The following is a 14,294-nucleotide window of genomic DNA, read 5'->3' as shown; positions in this document are numbered from 1 at the left end:
AATGATGGTGATGGTGGCAATGATAATAGTAATGGTAGTGGTATCACTATATCACCGTATTACTGTCATCCCATTGTTCATCGATTTGCTCGAGCAGCCGCCAGTAACATCTCCATTTGTCCCAGCCCTGAGATTTTAGCAGCCTCCTTACTTGTCCTTCCCAATGGTGCTGCACTGGAGGCTCTTTCAGGGTCAGGGGAATGACTGTTACTTGTAACATTATTGTTACTTGTATTTGGCATATCAAATACGCCACGGGGAGCTTTCCAGGCTCTGCCATGCAAGCGGGATATTCTCGGTAGCTTGCCGTGCTCTCCGAGAGGGACATAGAATGTATATAAGAAAATACAAGCAAGCATGTTAAAACCCAACACATGTGTGCTGCTTTAGGTATATCAGTGGGCTAGACTATAAGAGTGGTAGTGGTAGAGACGTGGTACTGGTGATGATGGTAACAGTGCTAGTGATGGTGGTGATAGAGGTGGTTGTGACAGTGGTAGTGGTGGTGATGGTAGTGATGCTGGTTGGTGTGGGGTTGGTGATGGTGGTAGTAGTAATGATGGCAGTGATGCTGATGGTGGTGGTGGGAGCAATGGTAGTGGCAGTGATGGTGGTATTGATGGTGGTGATAGTGGTGGTAGAGATGACAGTGACAGTGGAGGCAGTTGCAGTGGTGATGCTGGGGGTAGGTGGGATGGCAATGGTAATTGTAACGTTGTTAGTGGTGATGCTGGTGGGTCTGGAAGGTGGTGATGGTAATGATGATGTTGGTAGTGATGATGGTGGTGCCACGACTCTGTCACATTACAAAAGCCAGAGTCTCTTATACAGATCCAGGGTACAGACACCTCCTTCTGTCTGAAGGAAGAAGGAAGATTAAAGAACAGATGGTTTTGTTTACTCTGTACTCAGCACCCTAATAGTGCAATCCCATATAAACTTAAGATTTCCACTTTTTTTTGTATTTTGGGGGCCACACCCAACAATGTTTAGGACTAATTCCTGGATCTATACTCAGGGATCATTCCTGACAGGGCTCAGGGGACCACATAGGATGCCAGGGATCCAACCCAGGTCAGCCATATGCAAAGCAAGTGACTTACCCATTGTACTATCACTTGGGTCCAGGATTTACATTATTAGCCAAATTACCCAACCTTTTCAATTGCCCTTCTGTGCTTCCTCAGATTTCTTGCCCAGTCCACACACAGTTAATTTTTTTTTATCATTTTTTTTATTAGTGAAACACCATGAAGTACACTTATAGACTTATAAATTTTTGTGCTTGGGTTTCAGTTATACAATGATCAAGTACCCATCCCTCCACCAGTGCCCATCCTCCCCCGCCACGGGTCCTAGCATCCCTCCCACCCCCCATCCCTCCCCCCCCCCCCGTCCCACCCTGCCGCTGTGGCAGGGCATTCCCCCTTGTTCTCTCTCTCTTCTTTTGGGTACTGTGTTTTGCCAGAGAGGCATTGAGTGGCAATCATGTTTGGTCTATAGACTACTTTTAGCATGACTCTCCCACCCTGGGAGGGTCTTCACAACACCCTTTATTTGGTGATCTCTTCTCTATCTGAGCTTCCTTCTCACCTAGAACGTGTGGCTGGCCTTCAAGTCATGGAGCAAAATTCCTGGTACTAATCTGAGTCATTCCTGGGTGTTAGTCTCCCGTTTTGTTGCTTTATGTTCCCCAGATGAATGCAATCTTTCTGTGTCTATCCCGCTCTTTCTGACTCATTTCGCTTAACATGATACTTTCCATGTAGTACCACTTGTATGTAAATTTCATAACTTCATCTTTTCTAACAGCTACATAGTACTCCATTGTGTAAATGTACCAAAGTTTCTTTAACCAGTCATCTGTTCTCGGGCACTCAGGTTTTTTCCAGATTCTGGCTATTGTAAAGAGTGCTGCAATGAACAAACAATTGCAGCTGTCACTTCGACTATACCTTTTTGCCTCTCTGGGATATATTCCCAGGAATGCTATAGCTGGGTCAAATGGGAGATTAAATTCTAATTTTTTGAGAATCGTCCATACTGTTTTCCAAAAGGGTTGGACCAGCCTGCATTCCCACCAGCAGTGAAGGAGGGTCCCTTTCTCGCCACATCCGCGCCAGCACCTGTTGCTTTTGTTCTTGTGGATGTGGGCCAGTCTCTGTGGTGTGAAATGATATCTCATTGTTGTTTTGATCTGCATCTCTCTGATGATTAGTGATGTAGAGCATTTTCTCATGTGTCTTTTTGCCATTCGGATTTCTTCTTTGCGAAAGTTTCTGTTCACTTCCTCGCCCCATTTTTTGATGGGGTTGGGTGATTTCTTCTTGTGTAGTTTAACCAGTACCTTGTATATCCTTGATATCAACCCCTTGTCAGATGTGTATTTGGTGAATATTCTTTCCCATTCTGTCTTTGTATTTTGGTCACTGTTTCTTTTGAGGTGCAGAAGCTTCTTAGTTTAAGATAGTCCCATTTGTCTATCTCTGTTTTCACTTGCTCGGCCAGTGGCGTGACATCTTTGAAGATACCACTAACTTCAATATCGTGGAGAGTTTTGCCAACTTTGTCTTCAATAAACATTATGGATTCCGGTCTGATGTTGAGGTCATAAATCCATTTCGATCTTACTTTTGTGCATGGCGTTAGGCAGAGATCTGAGCCCACTTTTTTGCATGTAGCCGTCCAGTTTTGCCAGCACAATTTATTAAAGAGGCTTTCCCTGCTCCATTTCACTTTTCTTGCCCCCTTATCGAAGATTAGATGATTATATGTTTGGGAGATGAAATGGAGCAAACACTCCTGAAATTTATTTGGAACAATAAGCCCCCACGAATAGCTAAAGCAATTCTTGGGAAAAAGAAAATGGGAGGAATCAACCTACCTAACTTCAAGCTCTACTACAAAGCAGTAATAATCAAAACAGCATGGTACTGGAACAAAGGCAGAGTTGCAGACCAATGGAACAGAGTTGAATATACTGACACACAGTTAATTTTTAATAAGTGAGCTTTTTCTGAAAAATCCAAATTCCACTTCCTTTATTCTCAACAAATAGCTGAACAAAGAGTTAAGATGGCTTAGACTCAGAGAAACTTGGGTCCTGGAATAGATGAGCCACTCTACAGTGGGTGTTCCTTACAGAGGCCTCCTGGCTCCTCTGAAGGCATCATTCTCATTTTCTGTGAGGGTGTATGGTGCTTACCTTGTACTTATGTGGTTGTGAGTATTAAATGAAATAATTCTTATAAACCTGAGTTGTTAACTGATTTGATTACTTTGCTTTCTATCTTTCAGCGATAACAGAACCCACCAGACCCTCCTACTTCCTCCCCTCCCCAACACACACATATAGTCCTCCCTGTCTAAATTCATCTTTGTTGCCACCACACACACACACACACACACACACACACACACACACACACACCTCAAAGAAGAGTCTTTGATCAAACCCAAGACTGATTGTCTGTACCTTCTCAGTGAGCTTACTGAGGAGCAGCTGTGAGTATCTCAAACAATGAAGAGTGCGGATGTACAGACAATGGGATAGAGCAAAGAATATGAGGCAGGATCGCCTGCCTGAATGGCAGAGAGCGACAACCCAGACCTAACAGTCTGTGGGGAGTCACAGAACAATCTCCCTCAAACTCCCAGCCACAACATATCTTCAGGGAAGAATATCTGTCCCCACGATGGTTTCAAGAATTAAAGGTTGAAAGAAGGAGCCAAAGAAAATGAAGTTTGACTTAGAGCTGAGCTCCACTGATGGCTTGAGAAATGCTAGGAAAGAAGAGCTTTTAGGGTGTGGTATCATAGGAGGACTTACCTCTCTTCAATTTTGGTTCCAGCAATTACCTGTGGACACCCGGGAAACCCCATCAATGGCCTCACTCAGGGGAACCAATTTAACCTCAACGATGTGGTCAAGTTTGTTTGCAACCCGGGGTATGTGGCTGAGGGGGCTGCAAGATCCCAGTGCCTGGCCAGTGGGCAGTGGAGTGACGTGCTTCCTACCTGCAGAAGTAAGTTCACCCTTCTTTTTCCCTACCCCGCATCATACCTCTTCTCACCTAGGGCCCTGTCACCTGCCAGCCAAAGCCAGTGATATATTTCATGAAATAAGAGGGTCATAAGTGGGACTTTATTAAGCACTGGATATAGTCGTGCAAACGTTCATTATTAGTTTATAAAATGGCTATATGATCATGGTGTATAGCTAACAAAATTTCATGTTGCAATACAGAAATAAGAAAGAGCTTTTCATGTGTATGTTTCAACATTATCCTATTGACGCTCATTCTTTTGGTTTGGGGTCCACACCAGGTGGTGCTCAGAGATTACTGCTGGTTCTGTGCTCAGGGAGCATTCCTGGTAGGGCTCCTGGCAGGGCTCAGGGCACTATATGTGGTGCGAGAGAATTAAACCAGGGTTGGCCACATGTAAGGCAAGCACCCTTCCTATTATAGTAGCTCTCTAACCATAGGTTCCGTTCTTGATGAAAGAAAATAATAGGTAATAGAGTTAAAACTGAAAAATCCAGGAGTGTGGGAATTGGGATAATTAAGGAAGACGAGAAGAGAACTTGAGAAGCAGGCCCTGAGCCAGGCTTCATGAAATAAGAGGGCCCAGGCTTCATTAAATAAGCAGTTCCTTGGGGAACTGCTTCTAACTCTTTCAAGGATGTTCCAAGCAGCTGTGGGGTGAATGCAAGTTACCTGCTTTGTCCCAAGATTGCCAGCTGACTTCAAGGATGGGAGTGGAGACAGAGCAGGCCCAGCCAGGGTCTGGAGCTGTGCAGGTCTCCAAGGCCATGAGGGCTGAGATCCGCAGGAACTTGGCTCCTCATCTCAGCATTTAGGGTGCATGGTGACCATCTATGCAACATATCACACATTGTTTGTAACTGATATCAAAGGTTCACAGTTTTCAAATAAGTTTTTAAATAAATTGAGATTCTATCACAATGCATCCCCAAGTATATCCCTTTCCTAACCTATGAAGGTGTGTTTTTGAATGAGAAGGGTCAAAGCATAGGGAAATATGCCAAGATCACATATAGTGCCTTCTGTTTATTATATATTTGGGCGGGAAAGGGTGGGGACTGTGTCTCTAGGGAATTAGTACCCCCTTCTCCTCAAAAAATCTGCTCCACCTCCCCACAGGAGATACAAATCTACTTGCCAACAACAGCTCTCCCCCAGCCAACCAGCCTTTTCCAGGTAACAGATGCAGGAGGGTCTGGAGTCAGACATAAGGGGTTCACATCCTCAGGAGTCCCAGGGTCCCAGGTATTCCCACACCCACCTCAGCCCTGCAGTGACCTTACTAAAATTCGGGTCAGAACAAGTTTCACTCTCAGACACCTGTAGGAGCGCCCACCTCTCCAAGTATTTGCTGGTACCCGCCCCACATGGTTTATGGCCCCTGAGACCTGGCCGAATGTAGCCTGCCCACACGGCAGAGTCTGGCAAACTCCCCTTGGCGTACCCAATATGCCAAATATCAGTAACAATGATGGATCTCATTCTCCTAAAGAGCATTGAATATAATCTCAGGGCTAGGATGAAGGCGACATTACTGGGGCCTGCTCGAGGCAATCGACGAATTTGTGATTTGAGACCTGGCCCAGTCCCATTCTCTCCTCCCACTAACAGCCCTCCCACCCCCGCCCAGCCTCACCTCTGCACTGGGCAGCAACCACATTGAGCTTCATCCATTTTCTTTCACATGCCCAGTGCTCATGGACCCCTAGGACACCCTGTCGATTTCTTTGAATACTTTCCTCCCTGTCCCCTTCAGTAACCTTCTTTACTGGGGTACTTTGACTCAACCCTCTGGGATCAGCCTCCTTGTCACAGCATCTAAGAAACTTATCCCAGCCCAGCCCTGGGCCAGATACTCTGCAAGGTGCTTCCAGACCATTCTCAACTGGCTCTTTTCAGAGAACTTCTCAAACAGAATAATTGCGTGTTTGTCCTTTTCTCTCTAGACCAGCAGTTTTCAGCAGAAGGTTTATTCATTACCTGTTCTCGTGGGGGTACACATATCTGGAGTCTTCAGAATTGTTAATACAGGAGGACTTCTATGGGCATCTAGGGACTTGAGGCCTGGGTGTGCAGCCAGACACCCTGCAGTGCACAAGAGTACCCTCACCACTAATCACTATCCACTCCAAAAGTGCCCAACACCAAGAGAGAAAGCCCCAGTTTGGGTTTTTAGTTCCAGGGCATCCTTACTGCCTGGCGTGCTGCTAGCTCTCCATGCCTCAGCGAGGCTTGCTCCTCACAGGGGAACACACCAACTTTCAATCTGACTGGAGATTAAAACTACCTTCACTGTTGTAAAAAAAAAAAAAAAAAGAATGGATAGGAAAATATTTTGAAAGCAAAGGCATATATCTCAAGTTCACAACGATATTGTCACTATTCTAAAATATTGCTTTGATTTTGAGTCAAGCTGCTTGAGAAACACTTCAACATTTAAAAGTCAAATCTATCCCCCAGGATACTAATATCTCCCTGAAAACACTCCTAAAAGTGATTAAACCCACTTCCAGAGAGCCCTGCTCACAGCCCTGGTAAGTCAGCTCAGATGAGTCATTTTCCAGCTGTGGGGAAATCATTCCTCTGGGATGGAGCAGACTGGGCACACAGGCCCTCAGGGCATGCGGGCAAATCACAGGAGCCTGATGGAGTTGTCCACCGAGAAGCACTGAGGAGGGAAGTTACCCAGGCTGTGAAGGAGGAGCAGTCTCGCAGTCTCGGAACTAGCTCACCCGCTGTGTAGGCTCTGCTTCCATCGCCAATTCTGTTCCACAATCATTGCTGCCTGGGAACATGCACCTCTTTGGATTTCCAGCTTGTCATTAAAAAAGCTGTGAATATCCTCACATCCTTGTTGCAGCATCTAATTGTCTGTTGTTCCATTGCAGTCATCAACTGCACTGACCCTGGGCACCAAGAAAACAGCATTCGTCAAGTCCATGCCAGCGGCCCACACAGGTTCAGCTTTGGCACCACTGTTTCTTACCAGTGCAACCACGGCTTCTACCTCCTGGGCACCCCTGTCCTCAGTTGCCAGGGCGATGGCACATGGGACCGTCCCCACCCCCAGTGTCTCTGTAAGTAAATAATACCATTCACTCATAAGGATCACCCTTGTCCACTGCAAAGTCTGCATGATAAAGGATCATCGTGTGTGTGTGTGTGTGTGTGTGTGTGTGTGTGTGTGTGTGTGAGAGAGAGAGAGAGAGAGAGAGAGAGAGAGAGAGAGAGAGAGAGTCATCATTCTAGCTTAGTATTTGGACACTAGAGCCTTTCAGTTCTTTGTTGGGTTTGATGCCCTGCAAGTTTATGTCTTCCTTCTCCCTGGCTAGAGGCCTGGTTTCTTTCCTCTTTACTGGCACCAAGCTCCAGGATTTCCCTTCCACCAAACCAGCTGTCTCGTGGGATAATGTCTCCCTCCTTCCTTGCTCTTCCTAAAAGACAACACAGGAACCTTTTTTCTCTGGAGGGTCTAGAGCAGAAATACTCCATCTCTAGAAGTAGGTAGACCTGGATTTGCTTCTGGGTTTGCCATGAGACAAGATGCCCATGGACCTGTCAGAGTCCACATTTTTCATCTGTAAAAAATGGTGTCCGCATTGATCCTGTAAAGTTATTAGAGGATTCTATGAGACAGTCCATTAGAAGTACATTTATAGTATCGGCTCATAGTAGCCACTCAGTAATCAAGAACTGCTTTCATTCTTTTTAGAAAAAACTGTGGGAGGTGACTTGTTTTAAAAAAAAAAATTTTTTTTTCCAAAACAGTGGATCTGTTGTAAAATCCTGATATCTAGTTGGTAACCTCACAAGGCCCCATAAAGAAATCCCGTAGTCTCCTGCTTGCCTTTTGGTCTGGAAGGTAAAGCCGTGAATCAATCAATGTCTTTTTGGTATCAGAAGTGAAGCTGTAAGGGGGAAAGTGGGCATTAAGTTGTATCCACTCAGCAGTCTGGACTCCTGTATATCTCGTGCCTCTCTCTAGACATGACAGAACACTAGAATTTCTTCTCACTGTCCTTATTTCCCTTGCTTGAGGGCACCATCTTGCTGACCTGTCCCATTCGTGACTGTCACCTTGGTGTTGGGAATGGACAGCCACCTTTGCATAATGTTGCCTACCGAAACTCAGAGTCCTTGGAAGTTTCAAATGATTAGACTTTCTGGAAAATTAAGCTCTTATCATAAGAAAGTAATTCTTCAGAGTTTTTTTTTTTATTTGGTCCAAAAACTCTCAGGTAGCGTCGCTGGCTTGTATAATAGCTCCATGCTTCACTTTTTGAGGAACTGCCAAGTTTTTTTTCCAAAGTAGCTATACCCTGTTCCCACCAGCAGTCTAGGAGGGTAATTTCTCCTCATCAGCTGCATTTGTATTGCCTGCCTTTGCCATTATGGCCATACTAGGGGTATGAACTGGGATCTCACTGCAATCTCACAGATACACAGTGATACTGAGCACCGTTTTATGTGTTTATTGTCTACTTCTGTCTCATTAAGAGAAATCTCTGTTCCATTTCCTTGCCTATTTCTTAAGTGAGTGGTACTTCTTTGTATTGTTGTGTTTTAAAAGTACCTATGTATTGTGAATACTGCATCCCTAGCGGATATATGGTTGGCAAACATTTTCTCCTGGTTTGTGAATGATTTTTTTCACTTTCTACGTAATCTTCTGTGATGCATAAACATTTTAATTTTAATAAAGTCCAATTCATCTGTTTTTTTCTTTTGTTGCCCAAGTGCTGGGGGGAATATTTAGGAAGCCATTGCTAATCCAATGTCATATCATACATAATTCAAGATCATTCATCTGTGCAAACACATTGTTTTGCTTCTATCTTTCTAATTTTCTTATATTTTCTTTTCTTCTTTTTTTTTTTTTTTTTTTTTTTTTTTTACTTAACTGCCCTCTCCAGAACTTTTAGTACATGTTGATGTTGATTAAAAGTAAGAAGTACTTGGATTTGTTTTGTTTTGGGGCCACACCCAGCAATGCTCAGGGGTTACTCTTGGCTCTGCCCTCAGGAATTATCAGTACTCAGGGGACCATAGCATTAAGCATGAATGTTAACTGTGAATGTTTTTGTAGATTCCCTTTATCAGTTTGAGGGGCTTCCCTTCCTTCTTTGCCTACTTTATTGAATATTTTTATCTTGAAAGGGTGTTAGATTTTTTCCAGTTCCTTTTGCATCTGTCAAAATGATCATATTTTCCTTCATTCTATTTATATGGTTTATTACATTGATTAATTTTCTTATGTTGAACCACTCCTGTATTCAGAGAACAAATCACACTTGGTCACAGTATAATCCTTTTGATATGCTGCAGGATTTAGTTTGCTAGTAATTTTGTTGAGGATTTTTGCAACTAAGTTTATAAGGGATGTTGGTTTATAGTTTTCTTTCCTTGTAATGTCTTTAATTTTGATATCAAGGTAATTCTGGCCTTATTGCGTGAATACAAAAGTGTCCTTATGTTTTTATTTTTTAATCATTTTTACTTAGTAGTGGGAGTTACAATATTGTAAGTCATGCTTTTATGCTTTATGCTTTTTATGGATACATCATCCCAACATGTCACCTAGCTCCAGAGATGCCACTTGCCTCCACCAGTGTCCTAAGCACGCCTCCCACCTACCCCATGCATTTTCAGCTCTATCGACAAAATTTTCAGTTCTGATAGTTTTGATCAGACTCTTACTATGTTTATTTTTGTTGTTGTTGTTAATCTCATATTTGTAATAGATCTCTCTTTTTTTTCTAAATGTGGAGATGGTGACACCTACACACATAAAAATAATAGAGCTAACCTCCTAGAATTACCCCAATGATAAACCTTTTTTCAAAAACTGTATCTTTTTACAGGTATATAAAATTTTAATTAATAGTATGAACATCACTGAGCAATAGCACAGCGGGTAGGGCTTTTGCCTCACATGCGGCCGACCCGGGTTTGATTCCTCTACCCCTCTCAGAGAGCCCGGCAAGCTACCGAGAGTATCTTGTCCTGCAAAAGCCTGGCAAGCTACCCATAAGATATTCGATATGCCAAAAACAGTAACAACAAGTGTCACAATTTGTTGTGAGGCGTTACTGGTGCCTGCTTGAGCAAATCAATTAACAACAGGAGGACAGTGCTACAATAGTATGAAAGATTTTTATGCTGATATATTTTAAGATTTACATGAAATAGATAAATCCTACAAATACTAAATTAGTAAGAGTGAAGAAAGTTTAGAAAAGTTTAAGGGGAGATAATGAATAGGCTATAAAAGTATAAAAGTGCATTTTATCCTAAAAAAATGAAATACTGGCTGTATGTTAGAAAATATCATATTATAGATATTACTTAAGTGTCTGCATTAACAAGTAAAGGATTACAATAAAAATCCCTATTAATGTAAAAAGAAAAACACTTGATTGTATTTATAGCATTCAATATAAGTGAAATGTCAATTCACTATTGCAAATGTGTAAAATTCCTTAGAGGATAGGAATAAACAAACCCTTCTTAATCTAGTAGAGGACAGCCATAAGCACCATGAGTGAGGGCTGTACTCAAGGCCAAGTGCTGAAGAGTTTGTCTTGCCTTTTAACAATATCCTTTAAGGTTTTCTGCAAGATAGGTTTCAAGGCTATGAATTCCCTAAATGTTGGCTGTCTCTAAAGCTCTGTATTGTTAGAATGATAACAAATCTGAATGATAATCTAGCTGGATAAGGTAAAGTACTCATTTCATTGAGGTTTTTTTGTTTTGTTTCATTTTACTATATTCCTTCTAGCTTGTAGAGTCTCATTTGATAGATCTGCTGTGAATTTTATGGATTTTCCTTTGCATGTAAATTCCTTTTTTTAAAAATTTTTTTTTGCTTTCAATATCCTGTCTCTTTTTTGGGGGTTTTGTCACTTTGAGAACAATGTGACTTAGAGTTTTTCCTTGTCAAGTCTGTTTTCCCTGGGACCCTTTAGGCCTCTTGGATCTCAGTGCCTGTATTCCTCAATTCTGAGACTTTTTTTTTTTATGTAGGAGTACTGCTATTTATTCAGCCACTGATTAGCTGATTGAATTGGACATGAACTCCACCTTACTTTTTTTTTCATTTTTTATAATTTTATATATTGAATCACCGTGAGAGCAGTCACAAAGTTTTCGGGTTTAAGTCTCGGTCATACAATGAAACACCCTTACCTTCACCAGTGCCCATTCTCCACCCCCAACAACCCCAATATACCCCCATCCCACACCCTAACCCTACCTGTGGGGCAGATGACCTCCACATTACTCTCTCTACTTCGATTACATTCAATATTTTGACACCAGACCCACCATTATTATTTGAGATTTTACCCCAACACTCAGATCTGCTGAAAAGGCAACAATATACAATTTGTTTTCTATTGCTGGTTATTAATAACATATGATGTCGTGTGGCTGTGGTAGTGGCCACGCAATTTTGAAATTCTGAGATTTTAACTTAAATCTGGAGAGATTTATGCCTGCTGGGTTCCGAGATTTGTTCCTAAGTCTCTGGGATCATGTCCGTTAAGCAGCTTGATTAGGAACCAGAAAGGCCATTCATGGGCAGTGACTCGGGGTCTCGTTGGGACGGGGAGAAAAAAGCCGGCTGCACCCCCATCCCATGAGGCCCCACGTGTCTCGTCAATAAGGGCCCAAACCTGACTGTCCAGTGGCCTCTGGAGGATGTCGGCCACTGAGCCGCCTAGGGGGAGCAGGCAGAGGCAACAGCACCCTTTCCCCCCTGGAGTGGCCCGGCGACAGTAACCTACTGCGCGGTCCAGATGCATTTTTGCCAAAAGCCAATGGGTTTGGAGATTTGTTTCTGAATCACTGGGATCATACCGTTAAACAGCTTGATCGGGAGCCAGAAAGGCCATTCATGGGAGGCAACTCGGAGTCTCGTTGGGGTGGGGAGGAAAGGCCAGCTCCACCCCCATCCTGTGAGGCCCCACGTGTCTGTCACTGTGGGCCCAAACCTGACTGTCCAGTGGCCTCTGGAGGATGGTGGCCACCGGGCCGCCAGGGGGAACAGGGCAATGCACGAAACCTATTCCCACCTGGGTTGGCCCAGTGCCAGTAACCTATTGCAGGGACCAAACGCGTTTCTGCCAAAAGCCGCTGGGTTTCGAGATTTGTTTCTGAATCTCTGGGATCATCGCCATTAAGCAATTTGATCAGAAACCAGAGGCCATGCCTCCAATTATGTAGCTGAGCTGGAGGTGGTTTGTGGGTGTGTTTCCCACATACCTAACTTTTGGCTGTTTACTTTCTTGGTAAACTTTGCCCCAAATTTTTGGGGTCTGACCAAAGGAAAGCAACAATTTTGAGGTATCTAGAAGTCTGAAGGCACCATAAGGCTGCTGATGCACTCGCCTCACAGGTACAGATTGACCTGCTGGCGGCACCATACCCCCTAATTCTGAGACATTCTTATCTATGATTTCTAGTAACTAGAATCTCTTTATTGAATTTGCCTTCCTGGTCTTCAGGGACTCTGATGATTCTTATATTATTCTTTTCGAATTTATCCCATAGTTCTGTTCATTTCTTTCAGACTGTTTTCCACTTCCTTTTTGTTTTCTAGCCGTTTCCTCCAACACATCTTGAAGCTCCTTGATCTTTTCCTCATCTGCTGTTAACCTGTAATTCCGAGCATCTGTTGAGTTTTTTTTTTATAACCTACTATACTCTTCATTTCTGATTATAATTTTCTCATAATTTCTTGTGACTTGCTGCCACTGTTTCTTTGAGATCATTAAATATCCTCATAATGGTATCACTAAAGTCATTGTCTAAGGAGTTACTGGGCTATTTGGTGCTGGTTGAGTCTTCTGAGTTATCATTTTCACTCATTGTGCCTAGTGGGCTTCCACATGGATATGCTCCTGCAATGCTGAGGGCGATTCTTTGTAATTACCCCCGCCCAAACACATAAACACACACACACACACACACACACACACACACACACACACACACACACAGAATCTCTGAGGAGTCAGGGTGGGAGTTGCTCTTTTCCTTTCTTGCCTGTCTTCACCCAGAGATAGGATGTATAATTGTGAAATTATGAAATTTGATGAATTGGAGCTGTGGAGCTGTGCCTATTAAAATGGCAGAGGTAAGGTATGGAGGCTGCCGATCCTAGCCAAGAAGAGAGGGTTATCTGCCCACCTCCTTTCTAAAAAGGTCTTGGAATTGTAAGCCAGATCAATCTACCTGGTAAGGTGTGGCAGCAGCAGAGGCTCAGGAGTTGTGAACTGAGTCCAGTGAAATGGTGACACCCCTCTTCTCTCTTTAGGAGTAGTTTAAAACAATACACATTATTTCTTCCTTGGAAGATTGATATAATTTAGCAGTGAAATCACTTTATCCTGGTATTTTCTTTAATTTTTTTTATTATAAATTCTCTTTGCTATGATTCTATTTAAATATTCAATGTTCTTTTTATTTCACTACACATTTTCACCTTTCAGTGTTGTTTTATACTTCCAGAAAAATCAAGTAGAAAATAAAGTTACTGTACTTCTAGTTCACTCATCCACCCAACACAAATAACCTTTCTCACTCTCCATACTCTCCATGCCCTATATGTACTACAGCGATACACAGTGATGCAAGTGTTGCAAAGAACACATATTAACAAATCATCATCACCCAAAGTCCATAATTTATATTAGTGTTCATCTTAGAGGGTACCTCCCAAGAGGTGCTCAAGAAGCCCAGGCCCCTCACAGCAGTTCTTGGCCCACCAGGTCTTTAGTTGAATCAAGAATTCAAGGAAGGATGTGAGGGCGATCTGGCTGCGACATCTGTCACCCCATTGATCGCCAGGGTTGATTCGGCTGATCTGGCTGGCTAGGCGGGTGTCCCCTTCCTCCCTCACCGCTCCATGTGCGTCCCTCCGGAAGCTGCGCGCTCGGTCGAAGAGGACGGCCTTCCCCGATAGAGACGGACCGGTCTTCGGTCGAGGGTATACGAGTAGCTGTGCTCCCCTGCTAGAACCTCCAAACAAGCTCAAGAATTCAAGGAAGCTGTGCTGATTAGGCCCCATGATGTTGAGAATCATCTGGGCCACCCTGACAATGCTCAGAGACTTTTACCCAGCAATGCTCAGAGGACCATGTAGTTGCAGGAATCTAACCAGATTCAGCTGGCTGTGCCTTTGCCCCTAATCTATCTATCCAACCTCCACTAATGCTCATGTCTTATGTTGTTTATTCCATTGCATTT

General features: G+C 43.3%; 1 protein-coding gene across 1 annotated transcript in view; it reads left to right on the top strand.

Annotated features, from left to right (window-relative positions):
- CSMD2 (CUB and Sushi multiple domains 2) overlaps positions 1–14,294 on the top strand; it is a 628,049-nt gene that overhangs the window by 570,638 nt on the left and 43,117 nt on the right. Inside the window, exons 54-55 of the mRNA XM_056122939.1 lie at positions 3,852–4,025; positions 6,935–7,123. Coding sequence (XP_055978914.1) covers positions 3,852–4,025; positions 6,935–7,123 — 363 coding nt within the window. The remainder of the gene's footprint in view (positions 1–3,851; positions 4,026–6,934; positions 7,124–14,294) is intronic.

Source organism: Sorex fumeus, unplaced genomic scaffold (assembly GCF_029834395.1).
Source record: "Sorex fumeus unplaced genomic scaffold, SorFum_2.1 ptg000047l, whole genome shotgun sequence".
In the NCBI taxonomy this organism is placed as follows: Eukaryota; Metazoa; Chordata; class Mammalia; order Eulipotyphla; family Soricidae; genus Sorex; species Sorex fumeus.
This window is presented reverse-complemented; position numbering and strand designations above follow the sequence as displayed.